We start from the raw sequence: 25,164 nt of genomic DNA, 5'->3' as shown, positions 1-25,164 counted from the left end.
CCTGATTAATTCTCTAGCCTTATCTCATGTTGTGTGCTCATGCCAAACTTGCCTTCTTTCAATTCCTTTGGGACACCCAGGACACCCAAAAGTTTGGCCTCAGAGTCTTTATATTGGTGTATCCTCTTCCTGGAATATTCTTCCTCCAGATCTTTACCTGGTGAGTTCCTACTTAACCTTTACATACCAGCTTAAATAGCTCTTCTTTGAGTGGATCTTCCTGGACCCACCTGAGTAAATTCTTTCTTCCATTCCACCTTCATATCCTGCTGGTTTATTTTCCCAGGGAAGCCCATAATTTCCCTTCATAGCTCTTGACAACTGAAATAGTGACTGAGGTATAAGTCTCAATCACTGCGGTTTATTTTAGGGCATGTCTGCGAAGAACACGAATCACAGATACATCCGTGGCTGTTTTTCCAAAGAGGTTCTCAGGAGATTTTGTATTTGTATACTTCCTTAAAGCAGGGAAGGCATGTAGGAAGAGAGGCAGGTAGGTGTTTGGGCGGATAGTTGCATTCCTGTGAGACATTAGTTAATGATCAGTAAATCTACATTTTATATAAGATAAAGCGAATGTCTGGAAAGAAAAAGGGAGTAAAAGATAAATCAATTATGCAGAAGTCTCTAGGTAGGTGGAGGAAGGAGTATTGACTTTGTTCTACACCTGGGAGGATAAGCTTGTAATGACATTATCAGTGTAGAATCAAACAGACTTTAGTATTAGGAGCTAGACTTAGATTGTAGACCTAAAGTCACATGTGGTATATCCTTGTTTATGGAAAGCCAGCAAATAACTTAGTCATGGGGGCGGGCAGTCCTTCACAGATATCTGAGACCTTTTACCTTTCCGTGGAGATCTAGATGATGCATAATATGTTAGGAACAGCTGTTCATTTGGAAGAGTGTGTTGCAATGACCTTCCCTTTTGCATTAGAAGTTTGGGGGGTCCTGAGGATTTAAAATTTTCCTTTACGCACTCTATCACAATTGTAAGTATTTATGTGTGAGATTGTTTACATAATGTCTGTCTTCACCACTTGACTGTAAATAAACAAGTATTGCTCTTGTTTATGCCCTCAACACTGAAAACTGACACATAGCAGGCAGTTAATAAATATTTGTTCAGTGAATATATGTATAAATGAGTGAATGAATACAAGTTTTTCTCAAAAAGCGTATATTCCTCTCTTAAAGAGGAAGGGCTTTCTCAGTTTGGGAGCCTACTTCAGGGTCAGATGAACAGATACTCTGAAAGATTAAGAGCTATCTTTGATGGCCGGGCATGGTGGCTCACGCCTGTAATCACAGCACTTTGGGAGGCCGAAGTGGGTGGATCACCTGAGGTCCGAAGTCGGGAGTTCCAGACCAGCCTGGCCAACATGGTGAAACCCTGTCTCTACTAAAAGGTAAATACAAAAATTAGCCAGGTGTGGTGGCACACGCCTGTAGTCCCAGCTTCTCAGGAGGCTGAGGAAGGTGAATCGCTTGAACCTTGGAGGCAGAGGTTGCAGTGAACTGAGATTGTGCCACTGCACTCCAGCCTGGGCAACAGAGCAAGACTGTCTCAAAAAAAAAAAAAGAAAAAAAAAGCTATCTTTCAGAACTCAGTAAAGTTCTCAACAATGTTCCAAGTCATTTTTATCCTCCAAGTTTGAGCTAAGTATTATACTACGTTGTTCTCTTTTGCCCACAGTCCTCTCCCTAGGGTTTTCACCAGATTTTCTTTAACCTGAGAAGAGTCAAAAGGAAAAACACAATAAAAATATTCACTATATTTTCCTGAGAATCTAAAACATTTGAAGTTTGCTTAGAGATTTGGCTGAAGCTTTGGATTGTCTCCAATTTTGGCAATCAATTTATCTGGGGCGAATTCAGTTGTTCACAAGGTTGTTTTTTTCTTCAACTTTCAGTTTCAACATGAGAGCTGGAGTTACCCTCTTCGTCGTTCAAATGGAGCAGTTAAACTCAGGGCCCAAGTTGGAAAATCTGACATAAGGAATATATGCTTCCAAACCTCGTGACACCTGGTGGTTATGTTCCAGATTCTGGCTCCTGGGTCCATGGGAGCTGTAAGCTCTGGTCTTTCAAAAGTTTTGTCATAGTCGTAGGGGAAAGGAACACTTCTTATGAACAGTGAAAGGGAAACACTAACCTGTCTACTTTCTTCCAGACATCAGAAGTGAAAAGTAAGACAGAGACATTTCTGACCTTGTCTGACTCAGTGTCAGGATTTGTTTAGAGAGAGAAAGTGACCATCCTTAAAACAAACAAACAAACAAACAAACTCCTTATGTTCCCCACTGTTGGTCTCAAGTACATGGTTTAGGTCCAAGCCCTAGGTCTTTTTCATTTCAACACCAAACTCTACACTGGTTTTTGAGATGTAGACAGGGATTATAGATCTGCAGAACAGCAGAATAGCCGCTGAGTGCTTGAAGAGCCCATTCTAAACCTCCCTTTTCTCTGCCCACGTATCCAGAACATCTTCCCTATACTGAGTTGTTCTGGACCAGGCTCCATTGTTATTCAGCCATGCCCAATCCCTGGGAAGCTGACATACAATAGAAAATGGAGTGATAATTATGCAGCCAGTCTCTGTAGGACTTTTAGGGGAAGAACAGTCTTCCTAGGAAGTTAGTTGCCTAGTCATTTGCTTTAGTATAAAATTTATATATATATTTTATATATATAAATGGCTACTGAGACTAGAGGGAGGGAGGCCAGAGGATGGGAATATGATCAATGTTTTACTGATGACTTGGTTATCCAGTGATGACCAAAAACTCCAATGGCTACACCAGCTAATGTTGTCCATGAGAAGGCTGAAAGGATCTTCAGAGATCATCATGCTTAGCTCTTGCTTGTTTACTTGGCTAAAAAATAAATACTCTGCTGGTTTCCCTGGGAGTTATTATGGCTTATAAGCAAGATAACAGTTAAAATTCTGCACTTTCATGCTAAGGTTTACAAGGTTCTGTTTCTAGATTTCTCTTCCTGGAGATTCTCTACTTGGACACCCCCTTCAGCCTAAAGATCTCAGAAACATCATGAGGAGCTCTTGTAGGAACTGTTGGATAGAAGCAACTCTGTTGCCACACTGAAGACCAGATTCTGGAGATCCAGCATGGGAATCCAAGCCTGAGAAGTGCTGCGGAAGATAAGTACAGACTCCTCAAAGGTGTAACAAAAGCCGAGGACTTGGAGTCAAGAGACCTGTGTGCAAATCTGCCTTTCATTATAACTGTTTGATCCAGCTTAAATCACTTAACTGCTTTGAACTTCAATTCCTCCTTCTGTAAAACAGGAATACAATTACAGTACTTACTTCACAGTCGTAATTAATGAACAAACAAATGCACAAAGGATCCAACATACAGTAGATGATCAGTATCAGTGACTTGTATCAGAACTTATTTCTTACAACTGCTGTGCCTTACAAATGCTGCCCAACTCTCCATAAGGGACTTATGGTAGAGATGACACTGCTCTTCAGGTTCTTCTTAGAATTTTCAAGGCAATATTTGAAAAATTCTGAACTGATCCTGGAATGGCAACTTTCTTTTCTCCACCTATCAAAACCCAATTAGTAACTGTGGACCCAATTCAAGTGTCAACTTCATTGCACATATTCCTCAAATACTTTTTAGATCCTACCTAGGGACTAAGGGAAGGGTTCCTCAAGGAAGAGATGCTTGAGCTGAGAGATGAAAGCTGAGTGAGAGTACCCTAGGGAAGGTGAGAGGAGATTATATTCTGGGTAAAGGAGACAATATATGTAAAGATCTTCAGGCAAAAGATAATCTAGTTTGTTGGAAAAACCGAAAGAAAACCAGAAGGCCAGTGAGGCTAAAGCACAGGGAAGGCCAAAAGCCTTATAAATAGAGTAGTTATGCATGGCTGTGCAGTTGGAGCAAAACACAAACGTACCCTGTCAAAGGGGCATGTGAGGACAGAAACCCAGCCTGTGTTCTCCTTGCTAAACCATGCATTTATAGGGCTCTATCTACCCAGAAGGAGTGTCCTTTTCTACTTTGTCCACCTTTGTTTTAATTTTCAGGAAGATAAACAAAAGTTAGTAGCATCTCTTATGAGGCCATGCATGTTCTGGCTCCTATCTATCACACCATTCTTACCTGGAACTCTTTCCCCCATTCTCTTCTTTGTGCTCCATCCACACAGGTCTTCTGCATCCTCAGGACTTTGCACTTGTTTTGCTTGTTATATTGGGTTTCACTATCATCTACCCAGTACGATGCTTGGCATACTATTGAGGCCTGATGAGCGTGTTTTAGTATTGAGTCCAGGACCTGAGGCTGATTTGGCTCCATCCGAGTCTGGACCTGAACCAACTCCAATTGGGTTAGACCTGTTCTGGTCTTCGGGCTAGCGAGGCTGGTGCAATGCCCATTTCGAAGTGCTGGGAGCAGTGAATCTTCCTACCTAGGCATGGCAAAGGGGGCACTTTTTGTCTTGGAGCTGCTAAAATCTTTAGAGATTGAGAGAGTCACAAGGGCTTCTTAATACAGGCAATATTAACTTTTTTTCTACATGGGATTGAAAGAATTGAGAAATGTGGTTGTTTCAGACTTTCCTGCACTTCAGAACTCAGAAGAGCTTTCTCTAAGTATACATTACAACATATTCAACAAGAGTCTGCCCATCAGCCTAGATTTCTGAAAGAATGATAAGCTCCTACTGCAACCATTTGTTCAACAAATATTTATTGAGCACCTACAATAATTAATAAAATAGGCATGATCTTTGACTTCACAGAACTTAGATTTTGGTACCATGTTCAGAAATCTCTGTGGGATTATTTTACAGGGGAAATATGCTTTCTTAAGGTGCCAAATGCTCATTGACAGCTTATATAGCAACTAATCAGGTACAAGAAGAGTCAGCCTTCCTTGGGTCCAAATCCTAGTGGATTCTACCATTTGAGAGCTGTGCTACTACCTTGGGCAAGTTACCTTTTCTTATTTTTAATTTTCTCACCTGTAAATGAGAATAGTAACGCTTTAACCTCATAGAATTGATATAAAGATTAAACAAAGAATAATATGTAAAAGAATGTAGCCTAGTGTCAAATCAATAAACACTTCTATATAATACAACATACCCTCATGCCCTTTTGTTTTATGGAAAATGAAAATTACTTTAAGATAAAACTTATCCAGGAAATAGGTCCATTTCCCGGGAACTCAGAATAGTAATCAGAGGAAATGCCATGGCTGTGGGAAATATTTCCTACCTATTATGTCCTGATCCAGGTTGTTATTTTCTTGAGATAGAAATCTTTATCTTGGTGTCCCTCAACCAACCTCAGTGCCTAGCATAGTGCCTGGGAGCACTGCAGAGAGAGGACTTGTCCTGTTAATTTCTGTACTCTGAGGGTCCGGTATAGTGTCTAGAACAAAGTATGCATATTATTCAGTTGGTGCAAAAGTAAGTGCAGTTTTTGCCATTACTTTCTTTTTTTTTTTTTTTTTTTTTTTTTTTAGGAGCAGAACTGCAAGTTTATTTTTGGTCACCTAAGGTGTGGGGAAGAGGTCTGTCGGCCTCCGGCAAAGAAGGCCGGCAGAGTCCCCCGGTGGGGCTCTCGGACGGAGTTCCTGCAGTCCCGACATCCCGACAGGAGTGAGAGACTCAGGAAGGCCGCTTTGCCATTACTTTCAATGGCAAAACTTAATAGCTGTATAAGCTTACTTTTGTGCCAACTTAATAACTGTATAAGCTTATTTCATTCTTGCTTTGGCGCCAACTTAATAGCTGTATTAGCTTATTTCATTCTCACAACAACCCTCTAAAATGATGCCATTATTATCCTTATTATTAGATGAGGAAGCTAAGGCACAGAGAGATTAAGTCAATTGTCCTAAATTACCAAGCTAAGAGTGATAGAGCTGGAATTTAAACCAAGCAGCCTAGCTCTTAGCCTGCATGGTAACACCTAACACAATCACATAGGAAGTGATTACTAGATATTTGTTGAATAAATGCAATTGCAAGAAAATGTAAATCATGATCATTTAAAGGAAGAATTCCATTATACATGTGTGCTTAATATAATAGCTGTATTCTGAAAAGTTAGATAAAAATCAATTCTTTGTAAATTTCATGCATTTCGCTAGTGTGCCCAGCACATTGTAGTTTGAAAAAGTAACCCATACTGAGCTTTAAGGGTTCCTGCTATTCAGAGCAAATTGCGGTGATCCATTTTGATGTGTCCTTTTGTCAAGTCAGTAATCACCTCCTAAACTGTCTGATTTATAATCAGTTTTTTTTTTTTTTTTCACATACTGGCCTTTTCTAAAGCAGGAAGGGCTGGCATCTATCCTTTTGTAGATCTTATTCCGATCACCTATTAAATAGCCGCTTCCTACCCCCCATCAACTAGAAGGCTAGAGAGACAGCTGGTGCCCTCTTCTGGGGGTTTAGGGCTGTTGCATACATTGGGCCCACCACGGGGCATTTCCAGAAAACAATTGTCAACTACTTTTCAAGTCTGATGATAAGAACAGGGTTGGATTTTTATTCTTTCTTTGAAATAAATTGTATCTTTCCGAAAATAAGAAAGTTGAATGTAGTGTCCAGAACAAAGTATGCATATTACATGCATAAACCTATTTCATTCTCACAACAACCCTCTAAAATGGTGCTATTAATATCCATTTTAGAAAATGAAAATAGATAATAATAGGAGATTCAGCCAGGCGAGTCTCCTGAAGCCCTGTTGGGTAGAGGGATGGAATTCCACTGTGGTGCTGAGAAGATGCTTCCTTCAGTTAGATATATTTTATTTATTTATTTATTTATTCATTTATTTATTTATTTATTTTGAGACAGAGTCTCACTCTGTCACCCAAGCTGGAGGGAGGTGGCTCAATCTTGGCTCACTGCAACCTCCGCCTCCCAGGTTCAAGCAATTCTCCTGCCTCAGCCTCCCGAGTAGCTGGGATTACAGGCACGTGCCATCATGCCCAGCTAATTTTTTGTATTTTTAGTGGAGATAGGGTTTCACCATGTTGCCCAGGTTGGTCTCAAACTCCTGGCCTCAAGTGATCCACCTGCCTCAGCCTCCCAAAGTGTTGGGATTATAGGCCTGAGCCACCACACTCGGCCTCAGTCAGCTATATTTTATGTATACTTTAAAATCACACGCTATTAATGATAAAATTGAGCACTTGAGGATTATCTGCTTGCTGGATACTTTAGATACATTACCTCATTTAATAGAAGTGCAAACAATATCCCCAATTTACAGTTGAGAAAACTGAGAAGCAGAGAGGTTAAGCACTGGCCAAAAAATAACAGAACCAGGAATTTAAACCCAAATCATGCTCTTTCCAGTGTAATAGGTTTTCTCTTTCTACTTCTTATGATCCTGTATCAAAATCCCACTACAAAAAGAGATGGCAAGGAAATGTTTTTGACATACGTAAAATCCAATCCAACATCACTGAAACATCAAAGAAAACCATGCCCCAAACCTCTATATGGACCTCTAACTAGTTGTTCTGACATCTTTTTGTTTGTTTGTTTTTTTATGTAGTTGTGTTGAATTCTTTTTTAATGTAGTTGTTTTGAATAGAAAGATAGGAAATGGGCCGGGCACGGTGGCTCACGTCTATAATCCCAGCACTTTGGGAGGCCGAGGCAGGCAGATCACCTGAGGTCAGGACCAGCCTGATTAACATGGAGAAACCCGGGCTCCACTAAAAATACAAAATTAGCCGGGCGTGGTGGTACGTGCCTGTAATCCCAGCTACTCGGGAGGCTGAGGCAGGAGAATCACTTCAACCAGGGAGGCGGAGGTTGCGGTGAGCCGAGATCGTGCCATTGCACTCCAGCCTGGGCAATAAGAGCGAAACTCCGTCTCATATAAAATAAATAAATAAATACAGATAGGAAGTGGTGTTCGCAGCCGCGCCACTGTCGCTCTCCAACACCAGCGCCGCCTCTTGCTCGCTGAGCTGCAGCCGAAGGACAAGGAGGGTAAGTAAGGAGGTCTCTACACCGTGGCTCTTACAAAGCGGACTGCCAGCAAATCTACCGGTGGTATAGCACCCAGGGAGCAACTGTCTACAAAAGCCGCTCGCACGAGTGCGCCCCCTACTGGAGGAGTGAAGAAACCTCATCGTTACGGACCTGGTACTGTGGCACTCCGTGAAATTAGACGTTATCAGAAGTCCTCTGAACTTGTAATTCGCAAACTTCCCTTCCAGCGTCTGGTGCGAGAAATTGCTCAGGACTTTAAAACAGATTTGTGCTTCTAGAGCGCAGCTATCGGTACTTTGCAAGAGGCAAGTGAGGCCTGTCTGGTTGGCCTTTTTGAAGACACCAACCTGTGCTATCGATGCCACACGTGTAACAATTATGCCAAAAGACATCCAGCTAGCACGACGCATACGTGGAGAACGTGTTTCAGAATCCACTATGATGGAAAGCATTTCATTAACAAAAATTTTTTAAAAAATCGCTTATTCCTGTTATTGGTAGTTCTGAACGTTAGTTTTTTTTTCCGTGGGATCAAAATGTGCCTAACTATATGATTGCGAGTGGAAAAATAGGGGACAGAAACCAGGTATTGGCAGTTTTTCCATTTCCATTTCTGTTTGAATTTTTAATATAAGCGTGGAGTGGTAAAGCATTAATCCAAGTTAAAATGTTTCAGTGAACAAGTTTCAGCGGTTCAACTTTATAATAATTATAAATAAACCTGTTAAATTTTTGTGGACAATGCCAGCATTTGAATTTTTTTTTTTAAACAAGTTAATTTCTTATCGACCACAACTAAACGGTGTTTGTAGCATTTTTGTCATACAGTAGATTCCATCCATTCACTATAATTTTCTGAGTTGTCCCACATGCAAGTACATGTTTTTAATGCTGTCTGTCTTCTGTGCTGTTCCTGTAAGTTTGCTATTAAAATACATTAAACTATAAAAAAAAAGCAAGATAGGAAGTTTAAATTGGTAACAGACAGAGGTTAAAGAACAAAGAAAATGTTGGGAAGCAGAGAAGGAGTTAGGAGATGAGGGAGTCGTGTGGAGATAGAGTACAGCATCTTCTTGGCTGCCGCTTTACAACTCCTGAGGCTAGAAGTGGCATAGCAGGTTGAGCCCAGCTTTCTGGGGAATTCAGCTTGCATAAAATGTAATAATAACTAACCTACATCTAGTACTTACTTTGTGCCAGGCACTCTTTTAAGTGCTTTACCTCTATTAACTCATTTAATCCTCACAAAAATCCCATTTTACATGTTAGAACATTGTAGCACAGAGAGGCTATGATTTTCATTTTACAGATGAGGAAACTGAGGCACAGAGAAGTTGAGTGGTTTATCCAAGATCAAGCTAACAAGTGGTGGAGTTGGAGTTTAAATTTAGGATTCTGCCTCCAGAGCTGTGTTCTCACCCACCATGATATAGAGTTAACCCTTGAGCAACATGAGTTTGAACTGCAGATATTTTTCCATAAATATATTAGAACATTTTTGGAGATTTTCAACAATTGATAAAAATTGCAGATAAACTGTGTAGCCTGGAAATATCAAAAAACTTAAGAAAAAGTTACATATGTTATGAATGCATAAATATATGTACAGACTAGTCTACTTTATTATTTTCTACCATAAAATACACACAAATCTATTATAAAAAGTTAAAATTTATCAAAATTTGCACACCCACAGACCATACATGGTGCCATTCACAGTCAAGAAAAATGTAAACAAATGTAGAGATTCAGTATTAAATCATAACTGCATAAAATTATGTACCCACCTCCTGTTGCCATGGTGGTGAGCTCAAGTGTTGAGAGTATCTGCTTAAAATGCCACCATGTGATGCTAATCACCTCCCCTTGAGTGGTCTGCTTTAACAATAACTTGCATATGAAGATAAAAAGTGATCTCTCTTGAGGCTGTAGTGAGCCGTGATCGTGCCTCTGCATTCCAGCTTGGGCAAAAGAGTGAGATTCTGGCTCAAAAAAGAAAAACAAAGCCATCTCTGTTAGTTCTCCTGTACGTTTCACCGTGTACGTTTCATCGTGTTTAATGCAATATTGGAAACCATGAATAACACCGTGTGACTCACATGAAGTGCCACTACTGCTGCCAGAAGTGCTTCTAAAAAGCAAAGTCATGACATTCCAACAAAAAGTTGAATTGCTTAATATGTATTATAGATTGAGATCTGCAGCTGTGGTTACCTGCCATTTCAGACAGACGATGTAAAACTTGGAGTATTGATAAATACAGTACAATACTGTAAATGTATTTTATGTTTTTAAATCTTTTTTTTTTTTTGAGACAGGGTCCTACTCTGTCACTCAAACTGACTGGAATTCAGTGACGCCATTATGGCTCAAGCAATTCTCCCACTTCAGCCTTCTGAGTAGCTAGGACCACAGGTGCACGGCACCATCCCGGCTAATTTTTGTATTTTTCATAGAGATGTTATTTCAGCATGTTGCCCAGGCTGGTCTCGAATTCCTGGGCTCAAGCAATCCTCCCTCCTTGACCTCCCAAAGTGCTGGGATTACAGGTGTGAGCCACTGCCCCTGGCCTTAAAATCATTTTCTTTTCTGTGGCTTACTTCATTGTAGGAATACAGTATATAAAACACAGGACATAGAAAATATGTTAATTGATTGTTATCCATAAGACTTCTAGCCAACAGCTGGCTATTGGTATAGTCATCCCTCCTCTCTGTATACATGAGATTGATTCCAGGACCTCCTGCAGATACCAAAGTCTGCACATATTCACGTCACATGCAGTCTGTTTTTCAAAATCCACACATACAAAAAGTCAGTCCTCCATGTAAGTGGGTTTTGCATCCTGCGAATACTGTATTTTTGATCCATGCTTGGCGGGAAAAAAATCCGTGTTTAAGTGGGCTTAGGAAGTTCAAACCCATGCTGTCCAAGGTTGAAGTGTAGTTAAGTTTTTGGGGGGTCAAGTTATACCAAATTCTGACTGCATGGGAGATGGGGGGGTTAGCAGCCCTAACCCCCATGTTGTTCAAGGGTCAACTGTATTGCCTCTTCCAATATGTTGTAAGAATAAGTATTGTTTCAGAAAAGATTTACTTCAAGGTATATATGGGTGTGTGCTTGTGTTTGTAATGGGTAGCAATGTAGAATGTATTCATCTTTGTAAGTCACAGACAAAAACATCTAAAAGCACTACTGCTCTAGCAATAGCATCGCTGAATTTTATATCTTCAACCTTAACAGAGGTGATGCCAGATTGCTCTCCAAAATGATTATACCCAATCACACTCTCAACAGCAGTGTGAGATGTTCCATATCTCTCTATGTAGATATTCTATATATTATACTTACACTCCATAGCCTCACCTGAACTTAATAGTGCCAGACTTTTAATGTACTATCAATCCATTTATTGTGCTATCAATACTGGGTGTGAATAGTGTCTTAATGTGGTTTTCAGTTGCATTTTTCTGATTTCCAGTACATCTTTTCATACATTTGACCATTTAAGTTTTGCTTATTGTGAATCATCTGTTTATATCCCTTACTTGTATATTATACAATACAACCCTTACAACAACTCTCTGAAAGAGCCAGCAGTATAGATGAAGAAACTAAGTATGGGAGAAACCTTGCTTAAAGTAACCCAGCTAAAGAGTTTTCGAGCTGAAATTTGAGTCCAGGTGTAGAAGACCCCTAAGCCTAATCCTTTTGTTTTACACTACATGCCAGGGCCCAAGGTCATGTTAGAAAAAAAAAAAACAGAGGAGAGAACAAATAAATTTGAACATGTAACCCTATGTCTTGTGTCTAACTAGGCTTTGTGCAATTAACATAGATTATTTCCTTGTGTCCTCACAACAACCTGTGAGGTAAAACGTGTTATCTCCATTTCTGCAGATGAGAAAACTAAGGTGTAGAGTAGTGAAGAAATTTGCCTTGGAAGGGTTAAATTACTGTTAGGGACAGAATCGCAACTCAAACACAGATCTGCCTGATTACCAAGTCCATGCCTATTTCATGATAATGTCTGTCCATAGATATTCCTGGTGTAAGGTAAAGACCTCCCACAAATCAAGCCTGACTCATCATTTCCTAGAGCCAGGTCTTGACCTGCTTCCCCACTTTCTCTCCAGATCCCCATATGTTTCCACTTCGGTATGGCCAGGACTATACCTACTATCTTTCTGTGGAATCCTGGTCTGAGGCAACCTTAAAACTGGCTGAGCCCTGCTGCTTCACATTAACCATCTGGGCTAGGTTAGCTCCCATAGATTACTCTTCCACTTCCTCAGGCTTCTCTAATGAAGCCCAATCAGGATCTCAACACCTTCCATGGTAAACCAGGAAATTATAAGTCAGAGTCCTTAAATGTGGCTGCACATTAAAATCACCTGTGAGCTTAAAAAAATCCTGATGCACTAGTTACAACCCAGGCCCATTACATCAGGATGGTACCCAGGCATTCATAATAGTTAAAGCTTCCCAGATGATTCGAATTTACAGCCAAGATTGGGAACCACTGTTATGGCATCTTCTTCAAGCTCCAGCAGCCATACTCAGTAGTTTCCACATTTTGGGTTTTCATAGGAACTTCTTGGAGCACTTGTAAAGACCCAGATTTCTGGACGCCACCCCAGAGAATCCTGGTTCAGACCCAAGAGTCATTCTTAATAATCACCCCAGATAGTTTCACTGCAGATTATTAGCAGACAGTATTTTGAGAAATGCTGCATTAGAAGCATGGAAGTAGGATGGGAACAGGAGGCCTCTGGCCCTTTAAGGATGGATTAAGGGACTACTTTTAAGGCTGCAGGGGCAAGTAGGATCAGGCTGCTTTTTTTCACTCTAGTGGATAAGTTAAGGAAGTGGGTCCTGAAATGGACCTCTCCTTTTAGGTTACCTCAGCCTCTCAATAGGTACTATCTTGTTCTCAGCCCGGGAGAGTGGGAGGGGCATGCTGCCTTGTCCCACCTTCTGTTTCTGTTTCTTCTGATGCAAAGAGGCCAAGTTATGAGGAAATTTTGGCCCAGAAGATCCTCTTAGAGAAAGCAACATAGGGTCTGCCTGCCTTTCTTTTTCTTGCCCCATCCTTTGTTGTGGAGCCAGGATGCAGTTATCTGCATGAAAGGAAACGGTCAGTGTGACGTCCCTTGGGCTTGTGTTGGGGCCTGTTGTTGAACACTAAGCCTTTCAAGATGGTCCTCCTCAGTATTCTTAGAATTCTTTTTCTTTGTGAACTGGTGCTTTTCATGGAACACAGGGCCCAAATGGCAGAAGGACGGCAGTCCTCTATTGCCCTCCTGGCTGAGGCCCCTACCTTGCCCCTGATTGAGGAGCTGCTAGAAGAATCCCCTGACGAACAGCCAAGGAAGCCCCGGCTCCTAGGGCATTCACTGCGGTACATGCTGGAGTTGTACCGGCGTTCAGCTGACTCGCATGGGCACCCTAGAGAGAACCGCACCATTGGGGCCACCATGGTGAGGCTGGTGAAGCCTTTGACCAATGTGGCAAGGCCTCGCAGAGGTGAGTTGTTATGCCCCCATACTGCCCTGGAATGGAGAGAAGTGGAGAAGAGCGTAGAGAAAAGGGAATTGGTGGATTTACTGTCAGGTTTTGTTGCCTTGTGCGCAGGTTGTTTCTTTAGGCTTGGTTTTCAAAGGATGGTAAGCTTGGGAGAAGCCAGAGCCAAGCCTACTTCCCTTTAGGGCATCAACTTAAGAACAGCTTGCCTTGGTGCCTACTGAGAAATCTTTCCCAGGCCCCAGGACAACTGAGTGATGTGTCATCACCTATCTTTCACAGAAACTTTTATTGCTTGTGATAGTTCTGAAAACTGTAATTGAGACATACCCAGTTATATTCTTGTGGAGGGCAATTTAAGTGGCGTTTTGCTCTTAGAGTACAGGTTGCTGAGTTGGGGAAACTCATAAGACCTCAGAAAGGACATAAATAAGGACATAAATAATCTGAGGGTCTGTATACCTGGCTCTGTGAGCATCTGCTACTGTATTTAATTCTTAATGAAAGCTACTATCTTAGCTGTCTTGAGGCAATTAGTCTAATTTTAAAACTAAGGCATGGAGAGGTTAAGTAACTTGCAAATGGTACACAGATAGTGGGTCACAGAGATGGGATTTCAGCTCAAGTCTATCTGATTCTAAAGTCTATCAGTAACTTCTTAAGTCTTTAAATGTAGTATTCCAATATCTTTGTACCCCCAGCAGTTTTTGTACTTGGGCCATATTGCTACTTTGGGATTCTGGTACTAAGTGTATTTTGGAACTTTTTTTGTCCCCATCATGATTGATTTTGCTTTGAACATTTGCATCAGAGATTGTTCCAGGACAGCAGTGGGCTATTGAAGTATAGGACCCTCTAGGGAATGCAGACAGTCATCAACTTCAAGGAATTCTTGGGAACCTAGTGAGATCAATCTGCAGCCTTCACTAGTCTCAGATGAAAAGAGACAGGACTTAACCCCCTCCCCAAGCAAAACAATAAATATTCTCGTACCTAACCCTTACTGTGAGATTACTGTATGCCAGGCATTGCACAAAATGTTTCATAAACTTATCTTAATCCTCACAACTACCAGATTAGGTAGGTAGTATTAGCATACCTACTTGATCGGTGAAGAAACTGAGGATCAGAGTCACTTACCCATGTCATACAACTAGTAATTGCTAGAGCCAGGTATCAAACCCAGGCTGTCAGGACTAAAGCCTGTGTGTTAATCATCATGCTGTTCTGACTCCCCATTGTATTTTAATTGAGTGCCAGGCAGTGTGTTTGGGTTGGGTATATAGAAGCAAATACTTTCCCGACCTCTAGAAGTTCCCAGTATAGTGGAATGGATAGATAATTACATAATAATGTTACAGTATGCCAAGCGCTTTGGAAAGGATAAACAGCAGGGCTCCCAGGACTTTTGAGAAGAAATGGTTCATTGCTTGAAGTGAAGAGACTGTGGGAAGGCCTCATGAAGCAGGAAGTACTTGAAATTGACCTTGCAGAAGGAGCAAAGAGGCCATGCATTGAGACAGATAAGTGCATTCTGATTTAGGAAAGAGAAAATGGTGTGGGTAGAGATTCATTGAACAAATATTCATTTGGCATCTACTGAGTACTAGGCATACAGATGTGATCAAGATAGGTAAAATCCCTACTCTCATGAAGCATATGTTCTCATAGGGGAGACAAATAAGCACACACAGTTAAATCGTGAATTGTGGTTAAGTGCTCTCAAAGGATGAAGTAGGTTGTTAAGGCAGAGAATGGCAACAAAACCTTCCCTTTCCATGGAGTTGTCAGGGAACGTATCTTTGAAGAAGTGCCATTTGAGCTAGATATGAGAAGAGTAGGGAGAAGCCTGATTTACGCAGAGGAACAACAGGTGCAAATGCCTAGAGGGTGAAAACAAGTTTGTTCCAATTGAAGAACAGAGGAAAATCAGTATGGCTGGATCCTCATGAACATTGTGGGAGATGGCAGGATATGAGGCTAATGAGAAGCAGAGACTTGTAGGCTGTGATAAGAGATCTGGATCCTAAGTGCAGCAGAAAGTTGCAAAACATCAAGCACTTTGGGAGGCCAAGATGGGAAGATCACTTGAGCCCAGGAGTCTGAGACCAGCCTGGGCAACATAGGGAGACATGTGTCTACAAAAAATAAAAATACATTAGCTGGGTGTAGTGGTACACACCTGTGGTCCCAGCTACTCAGGAGGCTGAGACCAGAGGATCATTTGAGCCTGGGAGGTTGAGATTGCAGTGAGCCGTGATTGCGCCACTGTACTCCGGCCTGGGTGACAGTGAGGCTCTGTCTCAAGGAAAAAAAAAAAAAAAAAAACCCAAAAATTAAGAAAAAAATAGGCTTGTACAGATGATGTGAGACTAGAAAGGAGGATGACTAGAATTAGGCATGTATTCTGGTCTCACTGTGGAATATACTGATATCTAGGGACTCTGGAAAGGATCCAGAGACAGATGACAGATTCAGTCACACAGGATGTGTGAGTCAGCCCTTTCCCTGAAAAGCTCTGACCAGACCCTTCCTGGCTCTGATTCTTAGCAACCCCATCCTGCTTCAGGAAATATGTGATGTCAAGGTCTCAAAGAAAAGGGCAGTTCCTCCCCAGACAGACTGCTAGAGGTTCGGGTTGGGTTCCTTTATAGCCAGGGTGGAGCAGGTTTAAGGGTGGGCCTCTAAGAAAGATTACTGTAAGATGGGAGTGTGGAATAACTTGAGAAAGCAAATACAAGCCTGGCTTGGATTTGTGTGAATAATGTCTAGTGCCCCAAACCCAAGGGTATATTAAGCATGAGTTGGAATTTGAACTTTTATTTATTTTTTTGAGATGGAGTTTCACTCTTATCGTCCAGGCTGGAGTGCAGTGGCATGAACTCGGCTCACTGCAACCTCTGCCTCCCAGGTTCAAGCCATTCTCCTGCCTCAGCCTCCCGAGTAGTTGGGATTACAGGTGCCTGCCACCACGCCCGGCTAACTTTTTGTATTTTTAGTAGAGACGGGGTGTCACCATGTTGGCCAGGCTGGTCTCAAACTCCTGACCTCAGGTGATCCGCCTGCCTCGGCCTCCCAAAGTGCTGGGATTATAGGCGTGAGCCACTGCACCCAGCTGGAATTTGAACTATTAAAGATATTCTGGGGCTGGGTGCAGTAACTCAAAGGGCAGCTAATCCCAGCACTTTGGGAGGCCAAAGGGGGCAGATCGCTTGAACTCAGGAGTTCGAGACCAGCCTGGCAACATGGCAAAACTCTGTCTCTACAAAAAGCAAAACAGAAAAAGCTGGGCATGGTGGCACCTACCTGTAGTCCTTGCTATTCGTGGGGGCTGAGGTGAGAGGATCTCTTGAACCTGGGAAGTCAAGGCTATACTGAGCCATGATTGTGCCACTGCACTCCAGCCTGGGTGACAGAGTGAGACTGAAAAAAAAAAAAAAATCTGGAACATCAAGATGTAAAAGAACTTCTGTGTTAAAAATGCCGCAACTAATGAAGAATTCCAGGTTTGTGGATTCTGTGGAGAAGGACTAGGTGAATAATACACAAATTAACATGGAATTATTTACTGATTAGATGTCGGAAGATGAGAGGTGGCTTTTTCCTGAGGTGCTAGGCTTTTGTAATCTTTGCTCTTGACCTTTGCCGGGAGGGGGCGCAGAAGTTTGGAGCAGCATGGATGCAAATTTTCAATCCTTTGGCCATTGGGTGTCAGCACTACAGTTTGGATTAAAGCTCTTATTCACGAAGCAGCATCCAGCTTTTAGTAGACTTCTCAGCAAACAAAATATTGATGTGATCAAGACTCTGTTGAAAATAGTATTTAGAGGAATAGTGGTAAAATGAATGAGGTAAATGGAGAACAATTTCCAGCAAGGAATGGTAAAGAGAGAGATTAAGGGCCAACGGAGGAAAAGATGCTTAAGAAGCAATTCTTGAAGTAGATGAAAGGCAGAAGTGGTAAGATAGCTGTCTGTACTAGAAGATGATAGAAAAAATTATTTTGTAGTGCCTTGGTCCTGAATTTGAAATTATAGCAGGCCATACCACCCAATACTGAATTGTTGTCCCAAAGCTGCATCTGTATAGTGATATGACATGAGACTTTCTTAATCCACGTATGTTTCAACAATTCTAAATGGACACATTTAAGAGTCAACTAATAATAATATTGATCTTCTCCCCTACATACAGTATGCACATAAGATAATTCTATATTTGAGTTTTTTCCCCCGAGCCCAGCACTGTAAGTAATCTAACAGTGAGATAGTTTCTCTAAAGAAAAACAGACTTGGGTTCAAATCTTAACTCTACCAGATACCAGCTGTGTGTCCTTTGTCATAGCTTCTCTGAGCCTCAATTTCCTTATCTGCAAAATGGGGACAATAACTATCTCATAAGACTATTGAGGATTAAAGAGCTAATACATGTAAAGCATCTAGTATATTAGTAAGTGCTCAATAAATGATAGTATCATTACCTTGAGTTAATTTTAGAGCTGACTATAGCTATCAGTCTATATCAAGCCAGTTTGTGAGAAAGATTCAGGTTAGGAGGTAAGAAGTTAAACCTCTGCTCTTGTTCCCTCTTACTTCTGCAGGTACCTGGCATATACAGATCCTGGGCTTTCCTCTCAGACCAAACCGAGGAATATACCAACTAGTTAGAGCCACTGTGGTTTACCGCCATCATCTCCAACTATCTCACGTCAATCTCTCCTGCCATGTGGAGCCCTGGGTGCAGAAAAGCCCAACTAAGCACTTTCCTTCCTCAGAAGGAGATTTGCCAAAACTTTCCCTGATGTCTAATGCTTGGAAAGAGATGGATATCACGCAACATGTTCAGCAAAGGTTCTGGAATAACAAGGGACGCAGGATCCTACGACTCCGTTTTATGTGTCAGCAGCAAAAAGATAGTGATGGTCTTGAGCTCTGGCATGGCACTTCATCCTTGGACATTGCCTTCTTGTTACTCTATTTCAATGATACTCATAAAAGCATTCAGAAGGCTAAACTTCTTCCCAGGGGCATGGAGGAGTTCATGGAAAGGGAATCTCTTCTTCTCCGGAGAACCCGACAAGCAGACGGTATCTCAGCTGAGGTTACTGCCTCTTCCTCAAAACACAGTGGGCCTGAAAATAACCAGTGTTCCCTCCACCCTTTCCAAGTCAGCTTCCGCCAGCTGGGTTGGGATCACTGGATCATTGCTCCCCCTTTCTACACCCCAAACTACTGTAAAGGAACTTGTCTCCGAGTACTACGTGATGATCTCAATTCCCCCAATCATGCCATTATTCAGAACCTTGTCAATCAGTTGGTGGACCAGAGTGTCCCTCGGCCCTCCTGTGTCCCATATAAGTATGTTCCAATTAGCGTCCTTATGATTGAGGCAAATGGGAGTATTTTGTACAAAGAGTATGAGGGTATGATTGCTGAGTCTTGTACATGCAGATGACAGCAAAAGTACAGCTAGCTCAGGTTTCCCAGGAAATTAGAGGAGAGTTTAAAATATCAGTGTTAAAGCTGCAAGTAATCCTGTACCAATCTGTACGTTATATTTCTTGCCTTAAGTGTTACTTAAGTCTCTTCTCCCACTTGTGAGCTAGTCAGTTTATAGAAACAGTTCTGATACCAGTCCCCTAGCATGAATCAGTACAGTTTGACCACTAATCAGAGCCCTTAATGCTTGGGTAAAATGTCCTCTATTTTATTTTCCTTGGGGCTTTGTCAAAAGTCAGCAGTCAGTAGTGGTAGAACTTCAGAAATTTTCCAACTTTCCCCAGCCTGGGAAAGGTGGGTTTTTCCTAGTGTCCATATTCTGAAGCTCTGGAAGATTTGGGGTGGTGAAAATAGCTTGGGATTTTATACTCCCCTTCTTGCTTCCTATGTCCTAGAAACTACTAGTAGCTAATCAGATAAATTGCCTGCTTCTGTGTTTGTAATACCTTCTAAAACTTTTCTCAGACAGACTGGAAAATTTTCAGTTAACAGTCTTTATAGAAATGTTTTGAGGGGATAGAAGGAAGGAAATCTTTTTCTAAACAAGCAGGGCTTTTCCTCTTAGCCTCTGAATCTGGGAAAAGTACCTGGGATTCTTTTCTGTCCTAGGTGAGTACAGTAGCCTTTAATGAAGCCCATAAGGAAACTAGAGTATGGAGCTGTCTGAGAGAATCTACTTCAAACCTGCATTTATGGTGAAGAAGAGAAAATCTGTCATTGCTGATTAGTATTATGAATGGGGGAGTTATTTTTAAGTATTCTATGAAACAATGGAGTTCAGAGTATTTTCCTTATGTGACGCTTAAACCCCTGTAAATTACCCACAAAGAAAGTTCCCTGGTGGCTCAGAGGCTGGGAGTTGGCCTGATTGGGAGTGCAGGGGATTCGAGGGCTGTGAAGGAAGGACTATGGGATAAGGGTGAAACCTGCCAAGGCCTGCAGCTGACTTTATTCTGGGCTTGCCTGTTTCATGTGTTCAGTTTGAATCTGGATCTGGGTCTCTGAGGGAGAAGGGCTTGTTGTCTTTGGGAGACATGGAATGATGCCTTGAAATAAATGATGCTGCAGTGTGACTCCTTTCTACTCCTATACTGTATTTAAATGATGGGACTGGGTTTTGTTGCAAATAAATCATTTTGTCGAAGAAAATCTTGAGTGTTTTTAGAACTGAGAGAGAGTGGAAGGAATTTATTTCCTTTGTTCTCTTTAGCTATGGCTAGGACTTCGACCCTAATCCCTGAGGGGCAGGGCTGGAACATCCTCTGAAGTTCTTCTCGCTTAAGGAAACACTGCTAGCCATCAGCCCTCGCCAAGGTGCCCCTTTAGGGAAGCCCCTGAAGCCCAGTAAGTCTTTCCCCACCCAATTGCTCTTGACTAGTCTTATGGCAATTCTCATGGGATGGGACTGATTTAGGGTAGGTATGTGTGTTTGTCAAATCCCTACGTTTCTTACCTATTCATTGTAAACTAACTTGTTTTACCACTCCCTTCAAAAGCTGGTTCCAGCTAGGCTGAATATCTTGCAAGTGTATAAATACAAGTCTTATTCTTGTGACTGAGGAGCTATTCCTTAACATCCGTTTGCCTGTCTACCTTCTTTACTATATCGTTAAGAATCAACTCAGGTATTTCTCATCTTCTCAATGTCCCCTTGACACACCAGCCTCAGGTGTGTATTAAGTTTCCTATGTATTCAGATCTCACAAAGCTAGGAGATCATGACTTACTGAAAATCCTTAAGATCCAAGATGCTAAACTTAGGATCTGGTCTTATAACCAAGGTCCATCTTCAGCTAGACTGAATATCTTGCAAGTCTCTTCAGTGTCCCTCTGTGGTCATATAGCACTTTGTACCTCCCTTTAATATGCTCTAGTATATATGTCCTTGCAAAAAGATGGAGCCCCTTTTGAGTTTCAACTGCATCTTACCCTTTTCTATAAGACCCTGGCACCTAGTAAGTCCTTAATGAATACAAACACACAATTATGACATTTTTTTGTGAGCAATGCATTCTTCCTGACATGGAACATCTCAATTTTCACATATTTTATTTTTCCATGGGAATCAATGTAATATAAAATACTTTGTATATCAAGTAAGATGATTATTGTATCCCACTATTTCAAAATCATGATTTAAATTACAATAGAATGTAATAGCTACGTTAAGTAAGGCAGTTCTTGTAATCATTACATATGCTGCAAATTTATCTGGGAGGGGAACTATGGTCTTCCAGTCTAGCCATTTCCCCAGCCTACTTGGGGTAGGCACAAATATCTAACAGGCCTGAAGATGGACCTTCATTATAGGACCAGATCCTGAGTTCAGCATCTTGGTTCTTAGGGATTTTCAGAAAGTCACGATCTCCTAGCCTTGTGAATGCTAAGTACGTAGGAAACTTAATCTGTTTATGGAGAGTTCAGGATTAATTGGCCTTATTATCTATTAAGTCCTGAGTTATCAGAATACCCAAGGAAAACACTGTCTGGATGGGGTTACTTGGTTACTTAGGATGATGTTATGGATTCTTTCTTTTCTTTGAAGTATTGCTTCAGTTCAGTACTTTTTCTCAAATCCAATCCAAGGTTAGAGTTCTGTACCTCAAACCTTCCTCTGAAAGGAAGAATACATGCTTGCTAGTGGAGGAGGGTGTGTGGGTGGGGGTGGGGCCCGTCTGCCCATGTAGGTAAGGAGAAATTGTTACTTGATCTGGAAAGGGAAAGTAGGAAGCAAGTCCACCTTGTCCCAACAGTCCCAATGAGTAAGCTGGAACTTCATTTAATGTATGGGTGCAAAAGGAGCAGTAGCAGGCATTTAAACTTGTGTCTGATCGTGGATCTCTTTTGCATTTACCTTGGTAGTATGTCACAACCAATTCTGGGCAAAGTTGGGAAGCAAGCAGAACTTCAGTTACATAAAATATTTGGCCTAATCTTGTAACACATTTCATGTCTTCAGTTAATTCTCCCAAGAGCACTATGAAGTAGGAGGTATTAGTCTTATTTTTTAAAAACTGACTCATTGAGGTGTAATTTACTGTAAAAGCTACTATTTAAGGTGTACAATTCAGTGGTTTTTAGTATATTTACAGACTTGTGTAAATATCACCACAATCTGATTTCACCACAAAAGAAACTTCATGCCTTTTAGTGGTCAATCCCCATTCCCCCAACCCTTACCAACAGTTCCTGACAACCACTAGTCTCCTTTCTTTTTCTCTGGATTATGGACATTTAAATAAATAGAATTGCATGATATTTAGTTTTTGTAACTGGCTGCTTTAGTAAGTTTTCAACATTCACCTGTGTTATAGCGTATATCCATACTTTGTTTCATTTTGTTACTGAATAATATTCTATTGTAGGATACACCAAACTTTTATCCACCAGTCTGATGGAAGTTCAAGTTTCTATGTTTTGGCTATTATGAATAATCTTGCCATGAATGTTCATGAGAAGTTTTTGTGTAGACACATATTTTCATTCCTCTTGTGTATACACCTAGGAGTAGAAATGGTGAATTATCTGGTATATTTAACATTTTGAGGAACTGTAAAACTATTTTCAAAGTGGCTGTACCCTTCTATAATCCAGCAATGTATGAGAGTTCCAATTTCTCCACATCCTCATCAACACTCATTATTGTCTGTGTTTTATAGTCTAGCCATATTGGTGGAAGTGAAATGGTGCCTCCTTGTGGTTTTGATTTGCATTTCCCTAAGGATTAATGATGTTGAGCATCTTTTCATGTGCTTATTGGCAACTGGCACATCATCTTTGGATAAATGTCTATTCAAATCATTTGGCCAGTTTAAAATTGTGTTGTCTCTTGTTGTGTTGTAAAAGTTCTTCATATGTTTTGGATATTAATCTCTTATCAGAGGTATGATATACAAATATTTTCTGATTCTGTGGATTATTTAATTTTCCTGATAGTGTTCTTTGAACACAAAATGTTTTAATTTGGAAGAAGCCCAGTTTATCTATTTTTATCTATTGCTGCTTGTGCTTCTGGTATCATTGGAGAAAAATGGAATAATCCAAGGGTCATGGAAATTTACACCTATTTTTTTTCTAAGTGTTTTATAGTTTTAGCTGTTATATTTAGGTTTTAAATCCATATTAGTTAATTTTTGCATACTGTGTGAGGTAAAGGTCCAACTTCATTCTTTTGCATGTGGTTTTACAGTTGCCCCAGCATCATTTATTGAAAAGATTAATCTTTCTCCATTGAATTGTCTTGGCACCTGTGTAAAAAAAAAAAAAGAAAAAAACATAAATATAAGTTTGTTTCTGTACTCTCAAGTTTATTCCATTGATCTATATGTCTATTATGCCAGGACAATACTGTCTTTATAACTGTAGATATGTCATAAATTGTGAAATTGGAAAGTGTGTGCTGGGCGTCGTGGCTCATGCCTGTAATCCCAGCACTTAGGGAGGCCAAGGCAGGTGGATCACTTGAGGCCAGGAGTTCAAGACCAGCCTGGCCAGCATGGTGAAACCTTGTCTCTACTAAAAAAAAAAAAAACAAAAATTAGCCAAGTATGATGGCATACACCTGTAATCGCAGCTACCTGGGAGGCTGAGGCACGAGAATGGCTTGAACCTGGGAGGCAGAGGCTGCATTGAGCTGAGGTCATGCCACTGCACTCTAGCCAGGGTAGTGGAGTGAGACCCTGTCTCAAAAACAAAACAAAAAAATTGGAAAGTGTGATTCTTCCAAATATTTTATTCTTTAGCAAGATTGTTTTGGCTTTTCTGAGTCACTTGCATTTCCATATTAATTTTAGGGCCAGCTTTTCAATTTCTGCAAAAATACCAGCCGGATTTCTTCAATGGGGACTACACTGAATCTACAGACAAATTTGAATAGTATTGCCATTTTGACGTTAAGTCTTCTGATCTGTAAACATGAGATATCTTTTTATTTAGGGACTCTAACTTTTTCAATGATGTTTTAACATTTTTAGTATATGTCACACTTAAATTTATTCCTAAGCTTTTAAAATTATTTTTGATGATATTATAAATGGAATTGTTTACTACATTTTGTTAAATCAGACTGTTTATTCCTAATGTGTAGAAATACAATTCATTTTTTTTTTTTGGTGTTGAATTTATGCCCTGCAGACCTGCTGAACTCATTTATTACATCTAATATTCTGTGTAGATTTCTTAGGATTTTCTGTAAACAAATTTATATCATCTGGGAATGTGAATAGTATTACTTTCTTTCTTTCCAAACTAGATGCCTTTTATTCTTGCCTAATTGCTTTGGCTAGAACTTCCAATACAACATTGAATAGAAGTTGTGACAGCAGACATTCTTTTCTTGTTCTCGATCTTGAGTGAAAGCATTCAGTCTTTCATCATTAATTGTGAGGTTAGCTGTGGTTTACTATAGATACCTGACTTTAATACTTATTTTAAAGTTACACTAATCAAGGCATTGTAGTATTGGGGAAAGAATAAACAAATAGATCAATGGAACAGAATAGAAAACCCCAAAAATAGATTCACAAAAATGCAGTCAATTAATCTTTGACAAAGGAGCAAAGGCAATTCAACAGATAAAGAGTAATTTTTTCAACAAATGGTGCTAGAACAAAAACAAATCTAGACAAAGACCTTATACTTTCTTTTTTTTTTATTATTATTATACTTTAAGTTCTAGGGTACATGTGCATAACGTGCAGGTTTGTTACATACGTATACTTGTGCCATGTTGGTGTGCTGCACCCATCAACTCGTCAGCACCCATCAATTCATCATTTATATCAGGTATAACTCCCCAATGCAATCCCTCCCCCCTCCCCCCTCCCCATGATAGGCCCCATTGTGTGATGTTCCCCTTCCCGAGTCCAAGTGAACTCATTGTTCAGTTCCCACCTATGAGTGAGAACATGCGGTGTTTGGTTTTCTGTTCTTGTGATAGTTTGCTAAGAATGATGGTTTCCAGCTGCATCCATGTCCCTACAAAGGACGCAAACTCATCCTTTTTTATGGCTGCATAGTATTCCATGGTGTATATGTGCCACATTTTCTTAATCCAGTCTGTCACAGATGGACATTTGGGTTGATTCCAAGTCTTTGCTATTGTGAATAGTGCCGCAATAAACATACGTGTGCATGTGTCTTT

The 25,164-nt window shown here is 40.7% G+C and overlaps 1 protein-coding gene across 1 annotated transcript; it reads left to right on the top strand.

Moving 5' to 3' along the window:
- Positions 1–13,156: 13,156 nt before the first annotated feature.
- BMP15 (bone morphogenetic protein 15) lies at positions 13,157–19,012 on the top strand. The gene is made up of 2 exons (XM_023198670.1): positions 13,157–13,527; positions 18,125–19,012. Exons 1-2 carry the CDS (start codon positions 13,200–13,202, stop codon positions 18,976–18,978), a joined length of 1,182 nt encoding a protein of 393 aa, XP_023054438.1. The 5' UTR covers positions 13,157–13,199; the 3' UTR covers positions 18,979–19,012.
- The last annotated feature ends 6,152 nt before the right edge of the window (positions 19,013–25,164 follow it).

This window comes from Piliocolobus tephrosceles, chromosome 12 (assembly GCF_002776525.5).
Source record: "Piliocolobus tephrosceles isolate RC106 chromosome 12, ASM277652v3, whole genome shotgun sequence".
Classification (NCBI taxonomy): domain Eukaryota; kingdom Metazoa; phylum Chordata; class Mammalia; order Primates; family Cercopithecidae; genus Piliocolobus; species Piliocolobus tephrosceles.
Note: the sequence above shows the minus strand (reverse complement) of the source record. Positions and strands in the feature narration are given on the sequence as shown.